The sequence below is a fragment of the Lynx canadensis genome, chromosome A3 (genome assembly GCF_007474595.2).
Source record: "Lynx canadensis isolate LIC74 chromosome A3, mLynCan4.pri.v2, whole genome shotgun sequence".
In the NCBI taxonomy this organism is placed as follows: domain Eukaryota; kingdom Metazoa; phylum Chordata; class Mammalia; order Carnivora; family Felidae; genus Lynx; species Lynx canadensis.
In genome coordinates, this window is record NC_044305.1 from 53,316,106 (window position 1) to 53,332,224 (window position 16,119).

General features: G+C 47.5%; 1 protein-coding gene across 1 annotated transcript in view; it reads left to right on the forward strand.

The window, feature by feature from the left end:
* ST6GAL2 (ST6 beta-galactoside alpha-2,6-sialyltransferase 2) overlaps positions 1 to 16,119 on the forward strand; it is an 84,328-nt gene that overhangs the window by 26,541 nt on the left and 41,668 nt on the right. The window contains exon 2 of the mRNA XM_030310293.1: positions 14,354 to 15,348. Coding sequence (XP_030166153.1) covers positions 14,403 to 15,348 — 946 coding nt within the window. The 5' untranslated portion in view covers positions 14,354 to 14,402. The remainder of the gene's footprint in view (positions 1 to 14,353; positions 15,349 to 16,119) is intronic.

Consider the following 16,119-nt stretch of genomic DNA (forward strand, 5'->3'; position numbering starts at 1 on the left):
CAGTGTTGAAAATCAAACTACCAATTCAGCCAACCTTTTCTAGTTGAGTAAATTAACCAAAATTGACATTAACGTGGGTGATTTAGGTTCTTTTTTTTCCCTCTTCTAACTTAGATAGCTTCATGACTTCAGGGAAATTGTCTAGTCCTTAGCATGCAGGTGCATGCATTTTGGGCTGGCTGGGCTTGAAGTACGTGCCTGGCCTTCTGCCTTGCAGTACATTATAGTACAGCGCCCTCTACTGTCCCCCTTCCATCCCGTGCCCGTGCCGCGCGTCCCCTCTGGGTCCGTGGATTCTGTCTACTTTGGAGGCCACAGTTGGTTGACATTAGAAACCATCTTCGGGGGCCCTGGCCAGTGCCCAGTTGTTCTGTTTCAATTCCCACTCTCCTTTTCCATCAGTTCAGAGATCTTTCCAGTCTCCCTCTGGACAAGAGAAAACAGGCTTAGCAAGTATTCTTCCCAGTTTTTGTCCTGCCCTTTCCCACCCCTTGAAATACAGCTTTTGAACTTTATTTCTTTAACATTTTTTAGTGTTTATTTCTTTTTGAAAGAGAGACAGAGTGTGAGTCAGGGGTGGGGAGGGGAAGCAGAGAGAGAATCCGAAGCAGGCTCCAGGCTCAGAGCTGTCAGCACAGAGCCTGATGCGGGGCTCAGACTCATGAACCGTGAGATCATGACCTGAGCTGAAGTTGGATGCTTAACCAACTGAGCCACCCACGTGCCGCTATTTATTTATTTTTTAATTTAAATTTTAGTTAGGGGGTGGCTCAGTTGGTTAAGCATCCACTTCTTGGTTTCGGCTCAGGTCATGATCTCATGGTTCCTGGGTTTGGCCCCCACATTGGGCTCTTGTGCTGACAGTGTGGAGCCTGCTTGGGATTCTCTCTCTTTCCCTCTCTCTGCCCCTCCCCTGCTCACGCAAAATAAATATATTAAATTTATTTAATTTATTAATTTTAAAATAAATTAATACTAAAATAAATTAATTTTAAAAAACTTTAGTTAACATACAGTGCAATTTTGGCTTCAGGAGTAGAATTCATTGATTCATTACTTACATAGAACATGCAGGCTCATCCCAAGTGCCCTCCTTAGTACACCTCACCCATCTGTCCCATCCCCCACCCACCTCTCTCCATCTAATCAAAATAAGTCATTTAGCTTTTGGACTTTAAAGGCAAGAATTGACATCACCGCCTTCTGGTTCCTTTGTGACAATTTTCCTTTGGGCACTAGAGGTCTTATGTTAAAATTTTTTTTTTAAATGTTATTTATTTTAGAGAGAGACAGAGACAGAGCACAAGTGGGGATGGGACAGAGAGGGAGACACAAAATCCAAAGCAGGCTCCAGGCTCTGAGCTGTCAGCACAGAGCTTGACGCGGGGCTTGAACCCACAGACCTCGAGATCATGACCTGAGTTGAAGTTGGACACTTAACCAACTAAGCCACCCAAGCACCCCTGTTTTATGTTTAGCGTCGTCCCTCCCACTCAAAATCTCGGTCCTCCTCCTTTAGCAGTAGCTGCCAAGGTCACCAGGAAGGTCACAGCGTAAAAAGGAATGTGGTAAAAAAAAAAAAAAATCAGTTAAGACTACACAGTATCTTGCAAGATTTGTATACCTGATTTCTGCCTTTCCTGTCCTCTAAGCTCAGGGGAGGGGACAGATTATATTTGATTTGCTCCACATGGTAGACACAGGACCCAGTGTGTAGTAGGTGCCCAGTTACCTGTAGAACGAATGAATGAGTGAAGTAATGTTAAGACCAACACTGTGTTCGTAGGTACACGTGCGCTCAGATACAAAAAAACATTTGTGCTGCTGTTCAGAGGGGAACCATAACTCAGTTGACTGGCCATGCCTGGGGTGTGTTGGCACTTAGAAGATGTTATAAGGGTGAGCTAATCCTTAGAATTAGAAACTTCAGAAATTATTCCATAATCTGGAATTTTTTACTGGCTTTGGAAAATGGAACCTGGAGAAGCATACTAGAGAGGAAACATTTGAATCATACCTAGGTTATTTTTTCTTTAAGTTTATTAATTTTAGATTGAGAGCAAGCAAGCGGAGAAGGGGCAGAGAGAGAGAAACAGAGGATCCGAAGCGGACTCTGTGCTGACAGCAGATAGCGCGATGCAGGGCTCGAACTCACAAACCTGGAGATGGTGACCTGAGCTGAAGTTGGATGCTTAACCCAGTGAGCAACCCAGGGGCCCCACCCAAGTTATTCTTAAGTGCACTGGGGACCTTCTTTGTTTGTCTGTTTGTTTGTTTTTAAGTAGGCTTATCCCAGCTTCTCAGACTTTTCCATTAGGGAGAAGAACACTGAGCTCTGGAAGGTCAGAGGGCAGAGTTGAAAGCTCTGTACCGAGAAGTTTCTTTGAAGTCTCATATTTTATGTTAAATTCAAGTTCATTTATATTTGACAACATAATATGTATATGTGTTTTAATATAAGAGTTAATGCATTTCGAAGATATGCTGCCTTCTTCTGCTACTTCTGTGGAAAATATTTCCTATCATAAGAACTTGGTGTTAGGGCATTCACAACTTGCATTTTCTCTTAATGTTTTAATAGTTTCATTCTTAAAACCAAACTTTAGGAGTGTTAAGGCTACATTAGTAAAGCCACTAAGTAGCCTTACAAAGCAAACTGTTGTCATTTTTACTTGCCCAGAAAAGTGTTCATCAGCCTACGATTTTCACTGGCAATTCTTCATCTGCCAAGGTGATTTTTATCTTTTTATTTACACATATATTATGGGACCAAAAAATCAACTAGGATAACTTTGACATAATATTGAAATCTAAGTATTTATGATTCCTTATATCATGGACACTGAATGAATTTGTAGGACATTGAGTTTTAAATGTTCCTACTAACACATTTTTCTTGGGCATTTTCAACAACCCTGGGAGGTAAGGAAGATACACATCATCATTGTCCTCATTTTGACTGCTTCCAGTTTTACCAGGTACTGTCCTGGCTCCCACACGGGTTAACAATGGGACTTTTAAGTCACCGCCCTGGGACTCATGTTTCTCACCCATAAAATGGGCTTCACCATAGTTCCCAGATGGTAGGATTTGAGAGACACTGAAATAACTGTTCAGCATTTTGCAAGATACCACAAATGTCAGACAGATGGAGGTTAAATTATTATATGCGTTACAGATAGTCATGCATAACTTGTGGCCTGGGTGTGGGGAACAAATTGGATTGCCAGTCCCCCACATTGCTTCCCCCAACTGTCAAATCTAGACTTTGGGCCAGCTTAGTTTGGTGCTACCAAGATTCATGCCATTATCCTTGTCCCTCAGTGGACTGGGAACTTCTCTATAGGAGAATTAAGAGGTGGAGTAGAGAACACAGGACTCAGAGACTCCCATCTTCTCAGGTAGTTAGGAGTAAACAAGATGGCAGCCATAAGTGCTAAGGCAGAGCCTGGGGCCACAGGGCATAGCTGTTTTTAGATACTTACAACCTATGGTAGCAACAATAGAAACTTTATTTGCATATTCTCATTAAAATCTGTTATTCTGTATCAGTCTGTTAAAGTCAGGATTATTTTCATCTTCATAGGATGAAGCTGAGGCTCCAAGAGCTAAAGTAACTTGCCCCAAATCACATAGCTAGAAAGAGTGAGGGCCAAAATCTCATTGCTTTTGTATGCTTTCATAAATCATTACAGCTGTAAGTTATTCATTGCTGGATTGATGATGTTGTCACATGAGAGTCTTAACCAAAGCTGGAATCCAGGTTGGAATCTAAACGTTAGATTTATACTTTGTGCTAACAGAGGAAGCAGGGGTTATTAGCCAAAGAGATTAGGAAGTAGAGATGTAAATATAAACACAATTAGTGATTTCTCTTATTTTTACAACTCTTATTACAACTTTTATTTTTATAACTTTTGTTATGTGTAAAATTGTTATGTTTAAATATGTTCAAAACACAAAATACATAAATTAGTTTATATACTCAGATTTAATACCTATTAATATTCTGCCTTACTACTTTGAATCTTTTCTTTATAAGAAAGGACATTTTTAAAAGTTTTTTTTTATTTTTTTTAATTTTTTTTAATGTTTATTTATTTTTTAGACAGAGAGAAACAGAGCATGAACGGGGGAGGGTCAGAGAGAGAGGGAGACACAGAATCCGAAACAGGCTCCAGGCTCTGAGCTGTCAGCACAGAGCCCGACGCGGGGCTCGAACCCACAAACCGCGAGATCATGACCTGAGCTGAAGTCAGACTCTTAACCGACTGAGCCACCCAGGCTCCCCCATTGTTTACTTATTTTTGAGAGAAAGACAGACAGAGAGTTGAGTGGGGGAAGGGCAGAGAGAGAGACACAGAATCTGAAGCAGGCTCCAGGCTACGAGCTGTCAGCACAGAGCCCGACCTGGGGCTCGAACCCACGAACGGTGAGACCATGACCTGAGCCTAAGTCAGACGCTTAACCAACTGAGCCACCCAGGTGCCTCAAGAAAGGACATTTTTGAGCAATGATGCAAGCACCCTCCCTCCCACTCAAAATCTCAGTCCTCCTTCCTCAGCGGTCACTGCTGAGGTTTGTACTGGCATTTTATAACCCTCCAGAAATGATTAAGACTCTTGTGAGTTTGCTTCTGCAGCTTCTGTTCCCCCCCCCCCCAGCATTATTCTTGAGATCCACCTGTGCTGATCTATGGAGACGGATCTAAGGCAGCTTTTTTTTTATGATCCCTATTTGTTAAGATGTGGCTCTTGCCATAGAAAACACTCTCTTTCCCCTGATAGGCAAAACCAGTGCCCTGGTTTGAAGTTTTCTGAAAGGGAATTCTTCTAAGCACACTCTCTTCCTGGGCTCTGGTGACAGCCCCAGTGTCTGGACTGAAGAGACATGTTGGAATTTGCACTCTTGGTGTTCAAGATTTTAAATCTTAATTTCCCCAAGAACTTCATTCAATTCCCCCAAAGGCAGAGTCTCCTGGGATACATATTCAGCCTGACATTAAGTTTAATAACTATTTGTTGAATTAGAGTAACATGAATTACAATAAGCTAACACGGTGAGCCCCAATGAAGATACTTCTCGGGCATTCAGCCCCTGATGGGTTCTGCTTTTTGTGACAGAGACACCAGAGACAGGCCTTTATTTAGGCAGGGTCTGGGCCATGCTTATTAGCTGGAGTCCCCTGCTTGTGCTGATCTCAATGAGGGCATGTCCTTTTGGGGCCACTGAAAGAGAGGGATGCCTACTGGTGAGCCTTTATGTGTTTACGCATGGGACCAATATTCATACAGTGAAATCCATGCTGGTTATACCACTTTTTTGCTTTTACAGGATTTCAAAACCTGGACTGAAATCATATTTATGTAGCTTTCCCTTTGGGCCAGGCACTGTGCCAGTCAAGTCACACGCAGCGCCTGACTCATTCATCTCACAGAGCAGTGGTGATCGAGGCAGTGTTATGACTCACACTGGATGAAGAAACTGAGGCTCAAAGGATTTATCCAAAATAACAGAGCCGGCAAGGATCTGAACAGCCTGTCTGACCAAAGGGCTTTCCAGTCAACCATACGTTGCCTTTCCTTCTCAGTGTGGAATCATCAATGTCACTGTGAAACACTGTGTAGACCAGAGATGGTGGCCCTGATGTGCCCCTGATTGGTGCTGGCACCCTCTTGCCATCACACATGCATCCACTGCCAGTCCGTATTGATGCTCTGACCCCTGTGGGGACAGGAAGGCATGCTTTTCCTATGAAAGAGTGGCTTCCACTGGTCCAGAGGCCTCCTTGGGAGAGCCACCTGCTGACCACCTACACTTTGACCCAGAAGCCCAGTTACATTGGAGGAAGCAGAGTGTAACCTTCAAGTCTCAGTGGCAGGTATGCAACATTTCATCTTCTTGACTACTAAACATCAGTGCTGAAGCTAATTTACAGCTTCAATCATGAGCCTTGGCATATTATTGGTATAAAGTGTAAATATTTGAATGCTAATTATCGTAAAACAAACAGGCCACTGTGTCCAAAGCAGATGAATGCTGTTTCAGGAAGCCAGCAGACCCTAGCTGGTAGGCAGCTTGTGTTGTCTCTGCACAACCAATAATAGACGTCTGGAATCATTTCCACCTCCCTCTGCCCCAACAGCACCTGCCACCTCATTGCAGAAAGTTCTGAAAGCTAAAAGCTGCCCAGAGTGGCTCACATATGGGAGTCCTTGCCTTTTAAACTATTTCCCATCTGCCCTGCCACTTGAGGAAAAATCTTGTATTGCTGAAATTATTTGCTCAGAAAGAGAATACCATCGTCTTAATAAGATTGGCCACCCTTGTTCAGCCGGAGCCCAACATTCCTGGTCACCTGTCTTTGCACCATGCAAATTCTCATCCCAGGTGCACTTAGCCCAGTTGTTCCACTGGCTGGAGGTGACTGACTCCCTTCCAAACCAATGTGTGCTTCAGTGTCCAAACCTACTCCCCTGCGTCTTTAGTCCATTTCACTCCTCTCTGCATTCACTTATCCTGGGACAGAGACCCAAGCAGTCAGAATTGTGGTCTTCCTACCTAGATAACAAATTCCTTGAGATCTTAGACCTTCCCACCTGTAGCTGGAAATGTTAGTGAACTGGCAGCCTGTTCTGACTGGGCGAAATCCACGTGGTTGGCGTGCCCAGGCTAAGCTGTCTCTAGTAATGGCCAAGCAGGTGGATTCTGGGGAGGTGTTGATTCCAAGGCCTATACCTGGGAAGATCAGTTTCTCCAGCAGACAAAAGCGTGTTAGGCAAGACGGGATGTCAGGTGGTCTGGTCAGTGTAGGGAGCTAACCTGAAATTTGGCATAATACTTTCTGGCCGAGAGAAAAAAAATCTCATTAAAATTTCAAGCATGGTGGGGGCACCTGGGTGGCTCAGTCGGTTGAGTGTCCGACTTCGGCTCAGGTCATAATCTCACACCTCGTGGGCTCGAGTCCCGAGTCAGGCTCTGTGCTGACAGCTCAGAGCCTGGATCCTGCTTCAGATTCTGTGGCTCCTTCTCTGCCCCTCCCTGACGCGCGGGCATGCACTATCTCTCTCTCAAAAATAAATACACATTAAAAAAATAAAAAAAAATAAATACAATACATTTTCAGGCATGGTGCAACATCCCCTGGTTTCATTGTACAGTTGGTACAAAAGGGGTTTGGAACAGTGTACATGATGGGGACCACTCAGAGCTTCAGTTTCTCCATATGCCGAATGAGAATAACAATGTTGACTGTAGAGTTTGATACGAGGATTACACTGGGAATGAAGCATTTAACTGAGACAGTACAGATGAGGGGCTTTGCACAGGGCCCAGCACGTGGTAGGCGTCTGCTGCATGGCAGCATCTGATACCGTCGCTGCTCCTTCATTCCATCTCCCTGACCACTCCTGTGACTGCTGTTCCTTACATTCTGTTCCTTACATGCTGTTCTTAAGCCAACCATACGACAACTGGTTAAATGTGTAGAGAGCCACCCACACACTCCCGCTGGCCTGGGAAGGACAGCAAGCGGTGGGGCCCCTCCCGCCTGTCCCACCCAGGAGTCCGCCTCCGGGCGGTCCTGCTTATTTTATTTTATGAATTGCAGTCTTTCATTTCATTTATTTAAAACATTAATCGGGAACCTTCCATGGGGCCACCTACACTGGTTTCCTGGGAATATAAGACTGATTCTGATACGGTCCCACCCTCAGGCAGCTCCCACTGTCCCCCTCTGAGATTACTCAAGATACCACGTTTTAAATCAACCAGAAGCTATGGCACTGGTTTTTTAAACTCAGGCCTTTGCCAAGCGAGCTCATTTGGGCCGGCTGGCCCTAGCATAACTGCGTCCTTCCTCCCACAGGAGATGGCGACATCTATCATGGAGTCCAGTGGCTCCTGGTCACAAGGATACTTGGCCTGAGCCAAGCTGCCTCACCCTCAGGGCGCCCAGTGCACCTGCAGGGCTGCCCTTGTAGGACAATGAATCAGCAGTTCGGCCGGGACCATTAGAAAGGGGGCCGGCCCTCCCACCACCAGGCCCCACTGACCAGGCTGACCTCCTTCTTTCTGCTCTTCTGGGCATTAGCTTCAGAATGGGCTGAGACCAGAGTGAGAAAGAATGAAAGAGCGGGCCCTCCGTGTCGTGCATGTAGCAGTCTGGAGGCTTTCTTACATTTATAGAAAATGAAAAGAAAGAAAAGGGGTTATTTGTGAAAGGAGCCAATGGGGTTGTGAAGAGAGAGAAGGATTCCAGCTGGGGGTGGTACCTCCCTCTTTTCTGCAGACTTGAGTGTTTTCTTGGGTATGTGACAAGAGCTAATTTTGGAAAAACGAATCTTGAAAGCAAATGTCTCCTGACGGCTACTAAGATACATGAGTATCTCACTATAGCTCACATCCTAAATCTTCTTTATTATTTCAATGTTAAAATAAATACTTAGATTTAAGATTCTTCAGACAACTTCGACACACAAAAAAGACACGAGTGTTTCTCCGACCAACAGAAAACCTGGCCAGATGGCAGTTGTAACAGAGACCCATCCATCAAAGTGTGTTACAAAATACTCTCCATTCAAGGAAACGGGTGATCAAGCCTGTCAACCTGAGGGCTTATGAGAGGGACATCGTTGAAGTGGCAAAGGCCAGAATTAACTTCTCTCTACCCTTGAACAAAATGGGAAGCTAGCCCTCTTAACACTTAGCTGCACTGTAATGTTCATCTGCAGCTTGCGTTTTCTCACGTCATCTGACCACTTGTAATGAATTGTGCCTTCTGGAAAATGTGATTTCTCCCTCAACAATTTGAAGGAGGATTATTAACACTCTTTTGTATTATGTTCAACATCCTCCGTGCAGAAACATGGCTCATTTCTTTGAGAATTAGTATCTGAGGGGCACTGAAATTCCTGAACAAGTGGAATAATCAAAATAATTTCTAGCAGCCGGTCGTTTTGTTTTGTTTGTCTATGATCATTGCTTTAGTGTTACCCTGTTAAGTTTCCTAGAGGCCTGGCTAGAAAGGCAATAGGAATTGGGAGAAAAGTCGGAAGAGAGAAAAGTAGTTCAAGTGGGCAGAGAACGTCTACTTGGAATGTAGACCTTAGCACGGCTAAAGTAGTAGGTCATAATGTTATTACAATCGCTTTGGAGAGGGGGCACCTGGGTGGCCCAGTTGGTTAACCTTCTGACCCTTGATTTCAGCTCAGATCATGATCTCACGGCTTTGTGGGTTCGAGCCCCACATCGGGCTCTGTGCTGACAGTGCAGAGCCTGCTTGAGATTCTCTCTCTCTCTCTCTCTCTCTCTGTCTCCATCTCTCTCTGCCCCTCCCCCACTTGCACTGTCTCTCACAAAATAAATAAATAAAATTAAAAAAAAAATTGCTATGGAGAGAGGGCCACGCCACACAAACGATGCTTATAATCTTGCCAGTTCTCTTCCCAGGGGACAACTGGCAGGGACTGAACTGCCGCAGTCACTAAAATCACCCCCGACAAAGCACACGTGAACGTATGATTAGGTAGCACTTTGTCATTGCCACCTGGGAACGGATGATTTGCCTGATCTCCCCGATGTGATTTATATCACACCAGCTAATGATGGGAAATAGCAATGAGTATATGTTACTTTGTTTAAACTACGTTATTATATTTTAAATATACCACGTTAGAGGAAAAAAATATGTTTTTTTTTCTTTTTCTGTTGCTTAGCTGAACATTTCTTCCTCTGGCTGAATGGTCATTTTGAGGAGAAGAATGAGCAATGGACAGAACATTGGTGATGTCCTCCACCTGTCTCTGACCTGGATTTTTATAAAGATGCTGGGGACTGGGCCCCATGATCTGTAAAATGATGTGTGTAGCGTTTTGCTGGCGGAGGATTTGCTGTTGCCTTGAGATTTAATCATTTTGGAGAATGTTCCCTTAATTGGCAGCAGAAGGTTTGCAGCAACAGAGGTTGCGGGGAAGCTTTTGGATTATTAAAAGTTCAGCCTAATCATGAGTTGAGACCGTGATCCCCCTCCTTTCTATTATTACTATGCATCCGAAGCCACGAAATCTTACCTAATGAAAAATCATCATTATTGCATTGGGCTTCCCAGTGCTTGCATGGTGCCCAGAGGGCTTCACAAATCCCACCTTTCTGCTTCCTGACAAAGTGGGCAGAGACAACAAGAGCTGCCCCAGGGTCCTGGCCCCATGGCAGTGCCTTCTCTCCTGCTTTTGCCTTTTAGGCTTGTCTTCTGACCAGAGAGCTCCTGTCATGATTCTGCCTCTCTTCCATGTCTGTCAGCTCCCCAAAGTTAAAAAACAAAATGTCTTGGCCTGCTTCGGTTGGGAACGAGGCGTTTTCTAAATAAGGAAGTCTGTATGCCTAATACCCCCGCTCTGCTGCTCTGAAGCAGCTCAGGGTCACCTGGCATGGGGGTGGGGCCCTCAGCTCCAAACCCCATGGCCAGAGGTTTCTAGGCCCTCCCCAAAGGATCAAGGCTTCCTCCTCATCATTTTACACACAGCAGCCCTGTGCACAGCCCTCCCCTTCTGACTTGCTGTTTTAAAAATAGTCTCTCAAGCAAATGCTGGACAAAGACATCTCCACTTCCCCATTCTTCAGCAAGCCACCGACTGTGTGCCCAGAGCTGTTGCTCAACGAGAGGCAACCACGTAATGAGGACTTCTACCCGAAGCAGAAAGACTGCCTTTTAAATTAGCAACTGCAGCCTTGCTGTGGCAGAATAATCTCTCTGGTCTTTGTCCGGGGGTTCCTGGCATGGGGCTGCCAAAAGCCTTGCAATTTCCTGAGTGGCAGGAATATCTTTGTTATGTTCATGAGGTGACTCCTGGTGGGTCCCTGCCGAGCTTCAGGATGGAGGCTGGTCACCAGAAAGACGAACTGTGTGTTCAGACGGTAGGGGGAAATCTCTGGATACCAGGGCTGGGTGAAACTTCATGGTTCATGAACATAGTGGTGTCCGAGAGTGATGTTCTCTGACACCACAGAGAGAGGGATCCTCCCTGCAAGACCTCGAACCACGTGTATACCTTACAAAACCTTGGTAATCGTTGGTACAGGGCTCTCGTAGTTCATTCTGGCAAATTATGGAACCCGAGGGGGTGCCATGGGAACCTCCCAGATGGCTAGCCAAAGAAAGGGTCCTAAGTGCATGTGGCCTGGGGTTCCCACTTCAGGCTGGTGTCCGAGGTGGAGGCAGTCTTGTGGGACTGAGTCCCTAACTGGCGGGGACCGTGCTAACTCCAGAGCTTAGTGTCAGAATGGTATTGCAGTGTGCTCATCTGGGGTAAGGGCAGAATAACCGGCATGAAGGGTGATTTTCTGATTCCCTAATAGAAATGTTGAAATACTGGAAATAGCATCTAGATCCTCAGCTTGGGCAGCACAGTTTGAAGAACAGGCTCCCGAGAAAACAGGTTTACAGAGATCATGTGGTAGACACTACTCAAAGTGTGGTCCCCAGACTGCGTGTGCGCATCTGCAAACTGTCCGTTACCAGCTCCTGATGAGATGTGTACAAAACTTGACAGTAAGCATTTAGAGTCTTTTACGGCAATTGGGCATTGCCAAGACATGCAGGAGTGGAAATATAAGAGCATCAGATTGTGACAGTTTGGAGAAAAAAAGCGATCCTTCACCAGAGAGAGCTTAAAAAGCCTTCTTTAGAAGATATAGCTTCAGTCTGTATGATCAAATGGAGTCAGAACTTACTGCTAAATGTGTGAGCCCTGGAGTCACGCAGATGGGTTTTGTATGCAGTCGCTGCTGCTTGCTATCTCCCCAGCTTTGGGCAAGTTACTTAACCCCTCCGGGCTTTAGTTTCCTCATTTATAAAGTGTATTTCCTACTTTATGAGGTGCTGGGAAGACCAGATGAGCTAATCCGGGGGAAAGAGCTAAGCCTAGGCACATAGGTTAACCATTAGTATTGTTTCTTCTGTGTTAATTTATTGGCATCAACGTTCCCAGCTTGGTGAAAGCATGTTCTGTACGCGTGTGTTTGAATTATGACCGTAAATGAAACCTGCAGCCTTGCCTTTAGGTGAATACAAGGTAAAGCCAACACGTTTTTAAAAGCCACAACCCCTCCATTGAAATGAATATTGCTTTTCATATAATCTCTGAAAGGCTGGGCTCTCCTTTCAAGGATGCCATGATGTTGGAAGCGTTTGGGGCACTTCTCATTTCACATTTCTCTTAGCACCGGCCCCCGTGATCTATTCTGAGGTAACAAAGTCCTCAAAACCTGTGTGGCTTATTCCCACAACCTGTCATCATCACTGTGATGGTAGGTAGACTGGGCTTTGGCTGGGTTCTCACTTGGGGTCGTCCATACAGTTGCAGTGAGAGGTTGGCCAGGGATGGATCATCTGAAAGCTCAACTTGACTGGACGCGCCGCAATGTGTCTTCACTGTTCATGTTTGATGCTGGGGCTGGGACAGCCGGAAGAGCTTGGGGTTGGCGGGGCATCTTGCAGTCCATGTGGCCTTTCTACATGGCTAGCTTGGGTTTCCTGACTGCAGGGTGGACTGAGGTTAGAGAGACAGCCTTGTTGGTGGCTAGCTTTCCTCCGGATGAGCATTTTAAGAAGTAGAAAATGGAAGCAGGGAGTGGAAACAGATCAGAGCAGTTACAGAACCCTCCTCTGAATGCAAGGACAGGATTAGACCCCACCTCTCAATGGGAAGGGGGTCAATGAATCTGTGTCCATATTTAGTCGGCTACAGAGCCACAAAGAAAACATGGTTTTCTTACATTGGCATATCGTTTTTTACCACCAAAGACAGAGGACAGCTTCCACAGTAACTGCGTTTATGTAGGTATCAGTCATTTTGATATGAGTTATCTAAGTAAAAACCCAGCCATTGCATTATGGCCCCACCTCACATGCCTTTGAGTTTTAGTCACATCGATCAGCCTATGCTAGAGAGGGAAGTCCGCCTCTGAGTTCTTCATACTCTACTTTCTGAGTGTCTGATTTCTACCAATGACCCCCTTGAGCCCTGTATTGCCTCCTTACACCCCTCCTCCCTGTCCCCCCTACCTGCTATAGAGAAATCTGAAAGCAACCAGCATGGTACCCTCGCTCAGAGAACTTCACTTCTCCCCATTTCTCACAGAGCCTGTGGCTCAAACATTCAAATACACCCTCCGGGTCCCCCATGGCTGGATGGGAGTCACTTTCCAGTTCAGTTTTCCCTACTTCTTCCAACCCCATCACCCAAACACACAACCCCCACCCCCAACACGCACACGCAGGCTCACGCCATTCGTTCAGCCAATATGTATTCAGTGTCTGCCTGTGTTGGGCACTGTGCTCATTGGTAGGCTCCAGAAAGCTCCAGTATTATTACACGTGCCTTGTATTTTTCCCTTTTGGGGGCTTTGCTTACTTTCCCGAACATTAAGGGCGTTTCTTGTTACTGTTTTATTAGTACCAGGCACTGTACCTACACAGCAATGTAGCAGTAAACAGGGGCTCGAGTACTGTGTGAAGGAAAGGTTCCTTCTCCCTTACCTTTTATCTTGTCCATTTCATCTCTGCCTTCTTCATCACCCTTTCTCTGTTGGAGGCTCATCTAGAATCAGGCAGCTTTTCCTTCATCTCCTCCCGTGTTTGACATGTGAACATACTACTTTCCTGTTCCATGAGAGACTCATGATGGGGGTGAAGTCGGAGGCTACTTATTTGAGTGTATTTTTGAAGTCCACAGATACCCTGGCATCACATTCGCCCACAGTGGCTAACTGCAGACCTGGCTGAAGCATTGGTTATTCAGGACCCTAGTGGACTTCTGGTATATTTCAGGCAGCCCCCAGGGCCTGGGGGAGACCAGGAAGAATCTGACACGGTTGTCACCCATTAAAAGCACACAGTACTACAGCTGTACAATATAGGAGCCTTTGTTGTCTGATAAAGCAGGGAAGAGAGGGCGGACGGACTCTGCTTCTTAACTCAGCTGCTTTGCTTTTCCAATGGAATTCTGTAAACCCAGTTTCAGGGAGAGGCTTTTGGGATGGGCCTCAATTCAGTAGCTGTCAGGGTGGGGGAAGTGGTTATACCTGCAGAGGTTTTCCGTATATACAGCCACTCCTCCAGCTGTCTCCCAAGACTCTAGGCAGGACCTCTTGTCTGGCACGGATCCAGTGGAGGAAAGTGGGGTGGGGCTGGGGGGATATGACGCTTAAATTTAGTCAAACTTCCCAAATGAACCTGGTTTCTGATGCCCCTTCTAACCCTCCCCTGCAGAAACACTGCTCAAGCCAGACTGTCCCCAGGGACCTCTGAGCAGGTGTCTTCCGGTGGCTAACTGCAGACCTGGCTGTTTTTCAGGTTCATTCGGCCTCCTACCGACACAAGGTGCTGACCCCAGAGACCTGCCATGAAACCACACTTGAAGCAATGGAGACAACGAATGCTTTGCGGGATCTTCGCCTGGGGGCTCCTATTCGTGGTGATTTTCATTTACTTCACCGACAGCAACCCAGCTGAGCCTGCGCCCAGCTCCTTCTCCTTCCTGGAGACCAGGAGGCTCCTGCCCATGCAGGGGAAGCAGAGAGCCATCATGGGTGCCATGCAGGAGCCCTCCTTGCCCGAGAGCGTGGGTGCGAACAAGCGGCTGCTCGGCGGACGCCCGTCTGTCCCCTTCCGCGCTGGTCCAGGCGACCTGCCGCAATGGACCCAGGTGCAGGATGGGTTTGAAAATGACGAAGAGTTCTTTTCATCCCAGATCGGGAGAAAATCGCAAAGTGCTTTCTACCCGGAGGACGACGACTACTTCTTTGCCGCCGGGCAGCCAGGGTTGCACAGCCACACTCTGGGCACGCCGGGGGCCCTCTCCCCCGGGGACCCAGGCCGGCGGGAGGGGGCTGCACCGGCTCGCCTGGCTCAGAGAAGGCGGTCGAGGAAGCGGCAGCGGAAACCCGGCGGGAGCCCGGCGCTGGAGGACGGCGACGACGGGGACAGGCTATACTCGTCCATGTCCAGGGCCTTCCTCCACCGGCTCTGGAAGGGAAACGTCTCGTCCAAGATGCTCAACCCGCGGCTGCAGAAGGCCATGCAGGACTACCTGAGCGCCAACAAGCACGGCGTGCGCTTCCGCGGGCGGCGGGCGGCCGGGCTGAGCCGCGCCGAGCTGCTGTGTGCGCTGCGCAGCCGGGTGCGGGTGCGCACGCTGGACGGCAAGGAGGCGCCCTTCTCCGCGCTCGGTTGGCAGAAGCTAGTCCCCGCCGTGCCGCTGAGCCAGCTGCACCCGCGCGGCCTGCGGAGCTGCGCCGTGGTCATGTCTGCCGGCGCCATCCTCAACTCCTCCCTGGGCGAGGAGATAGGTGGGTCCCGCACGGTCGCCCGCGGTGCGCACTCGGCCTTGTTCTTTGCATCTGGCTGGCTGGGCAGAACGGGGGTTCTGCGCTGGATGTCTCTGACGCCAGCCGGAGAGTCTCCAGTGCTTTTCCCTCACTGGCGCGGAACGAGCCTGTTGGAGGTAGCAGCAAAGGTCTTTTTGGGGGTCGATTTGAAAGCAGTGGTGTTCCCCCTCTCCTGGCTGGCAGGGGAGTGGAAGGTCTGTGTCCTGCCCCTGGCAGCCGCTCCGAGTTCTTCTCCCAAAGAGACTGTGTTCTACGTGGCCAGGCTCCTGGCCTAGCCCGCAGAGACCTGATGAACCCCTAAGTTGTAGGCTCATGGGAGAGGAGCAAGAGGACCAGAAAAGAAAGCAGAACTGTCTGCAGGGCAGCGACAGTTAGAGGGGGCGCAACTCCAAAGAGAAGTATGCATGGTGGTAATTTTAGTTAGCCCAGGGACTAAATGGATGTTGTGGCTCAGAGAAGAGCCCTTCCTGTCCGCACAATGGGCTCTGACCTCACGCCAGCTGGTGCATGTCCAACCTTTGAGTCGTGGCCAGGACACCCATCAGGGACCTTCTCCAAGATGGTAAATAACATGACCACACCTTGGGTATCCGTCTTTCCTTCTGAACTCTGCCTTCAGAGCCCTGTCAAGAGCCCAGGAGCACATCTGGGTCATAGTTCCTGTATTAGGCCTGTCCAGAGAAACAGATTGATGTAGAGAGAGAGGAGATTTTTTTAAGGACTTGCTCCTGC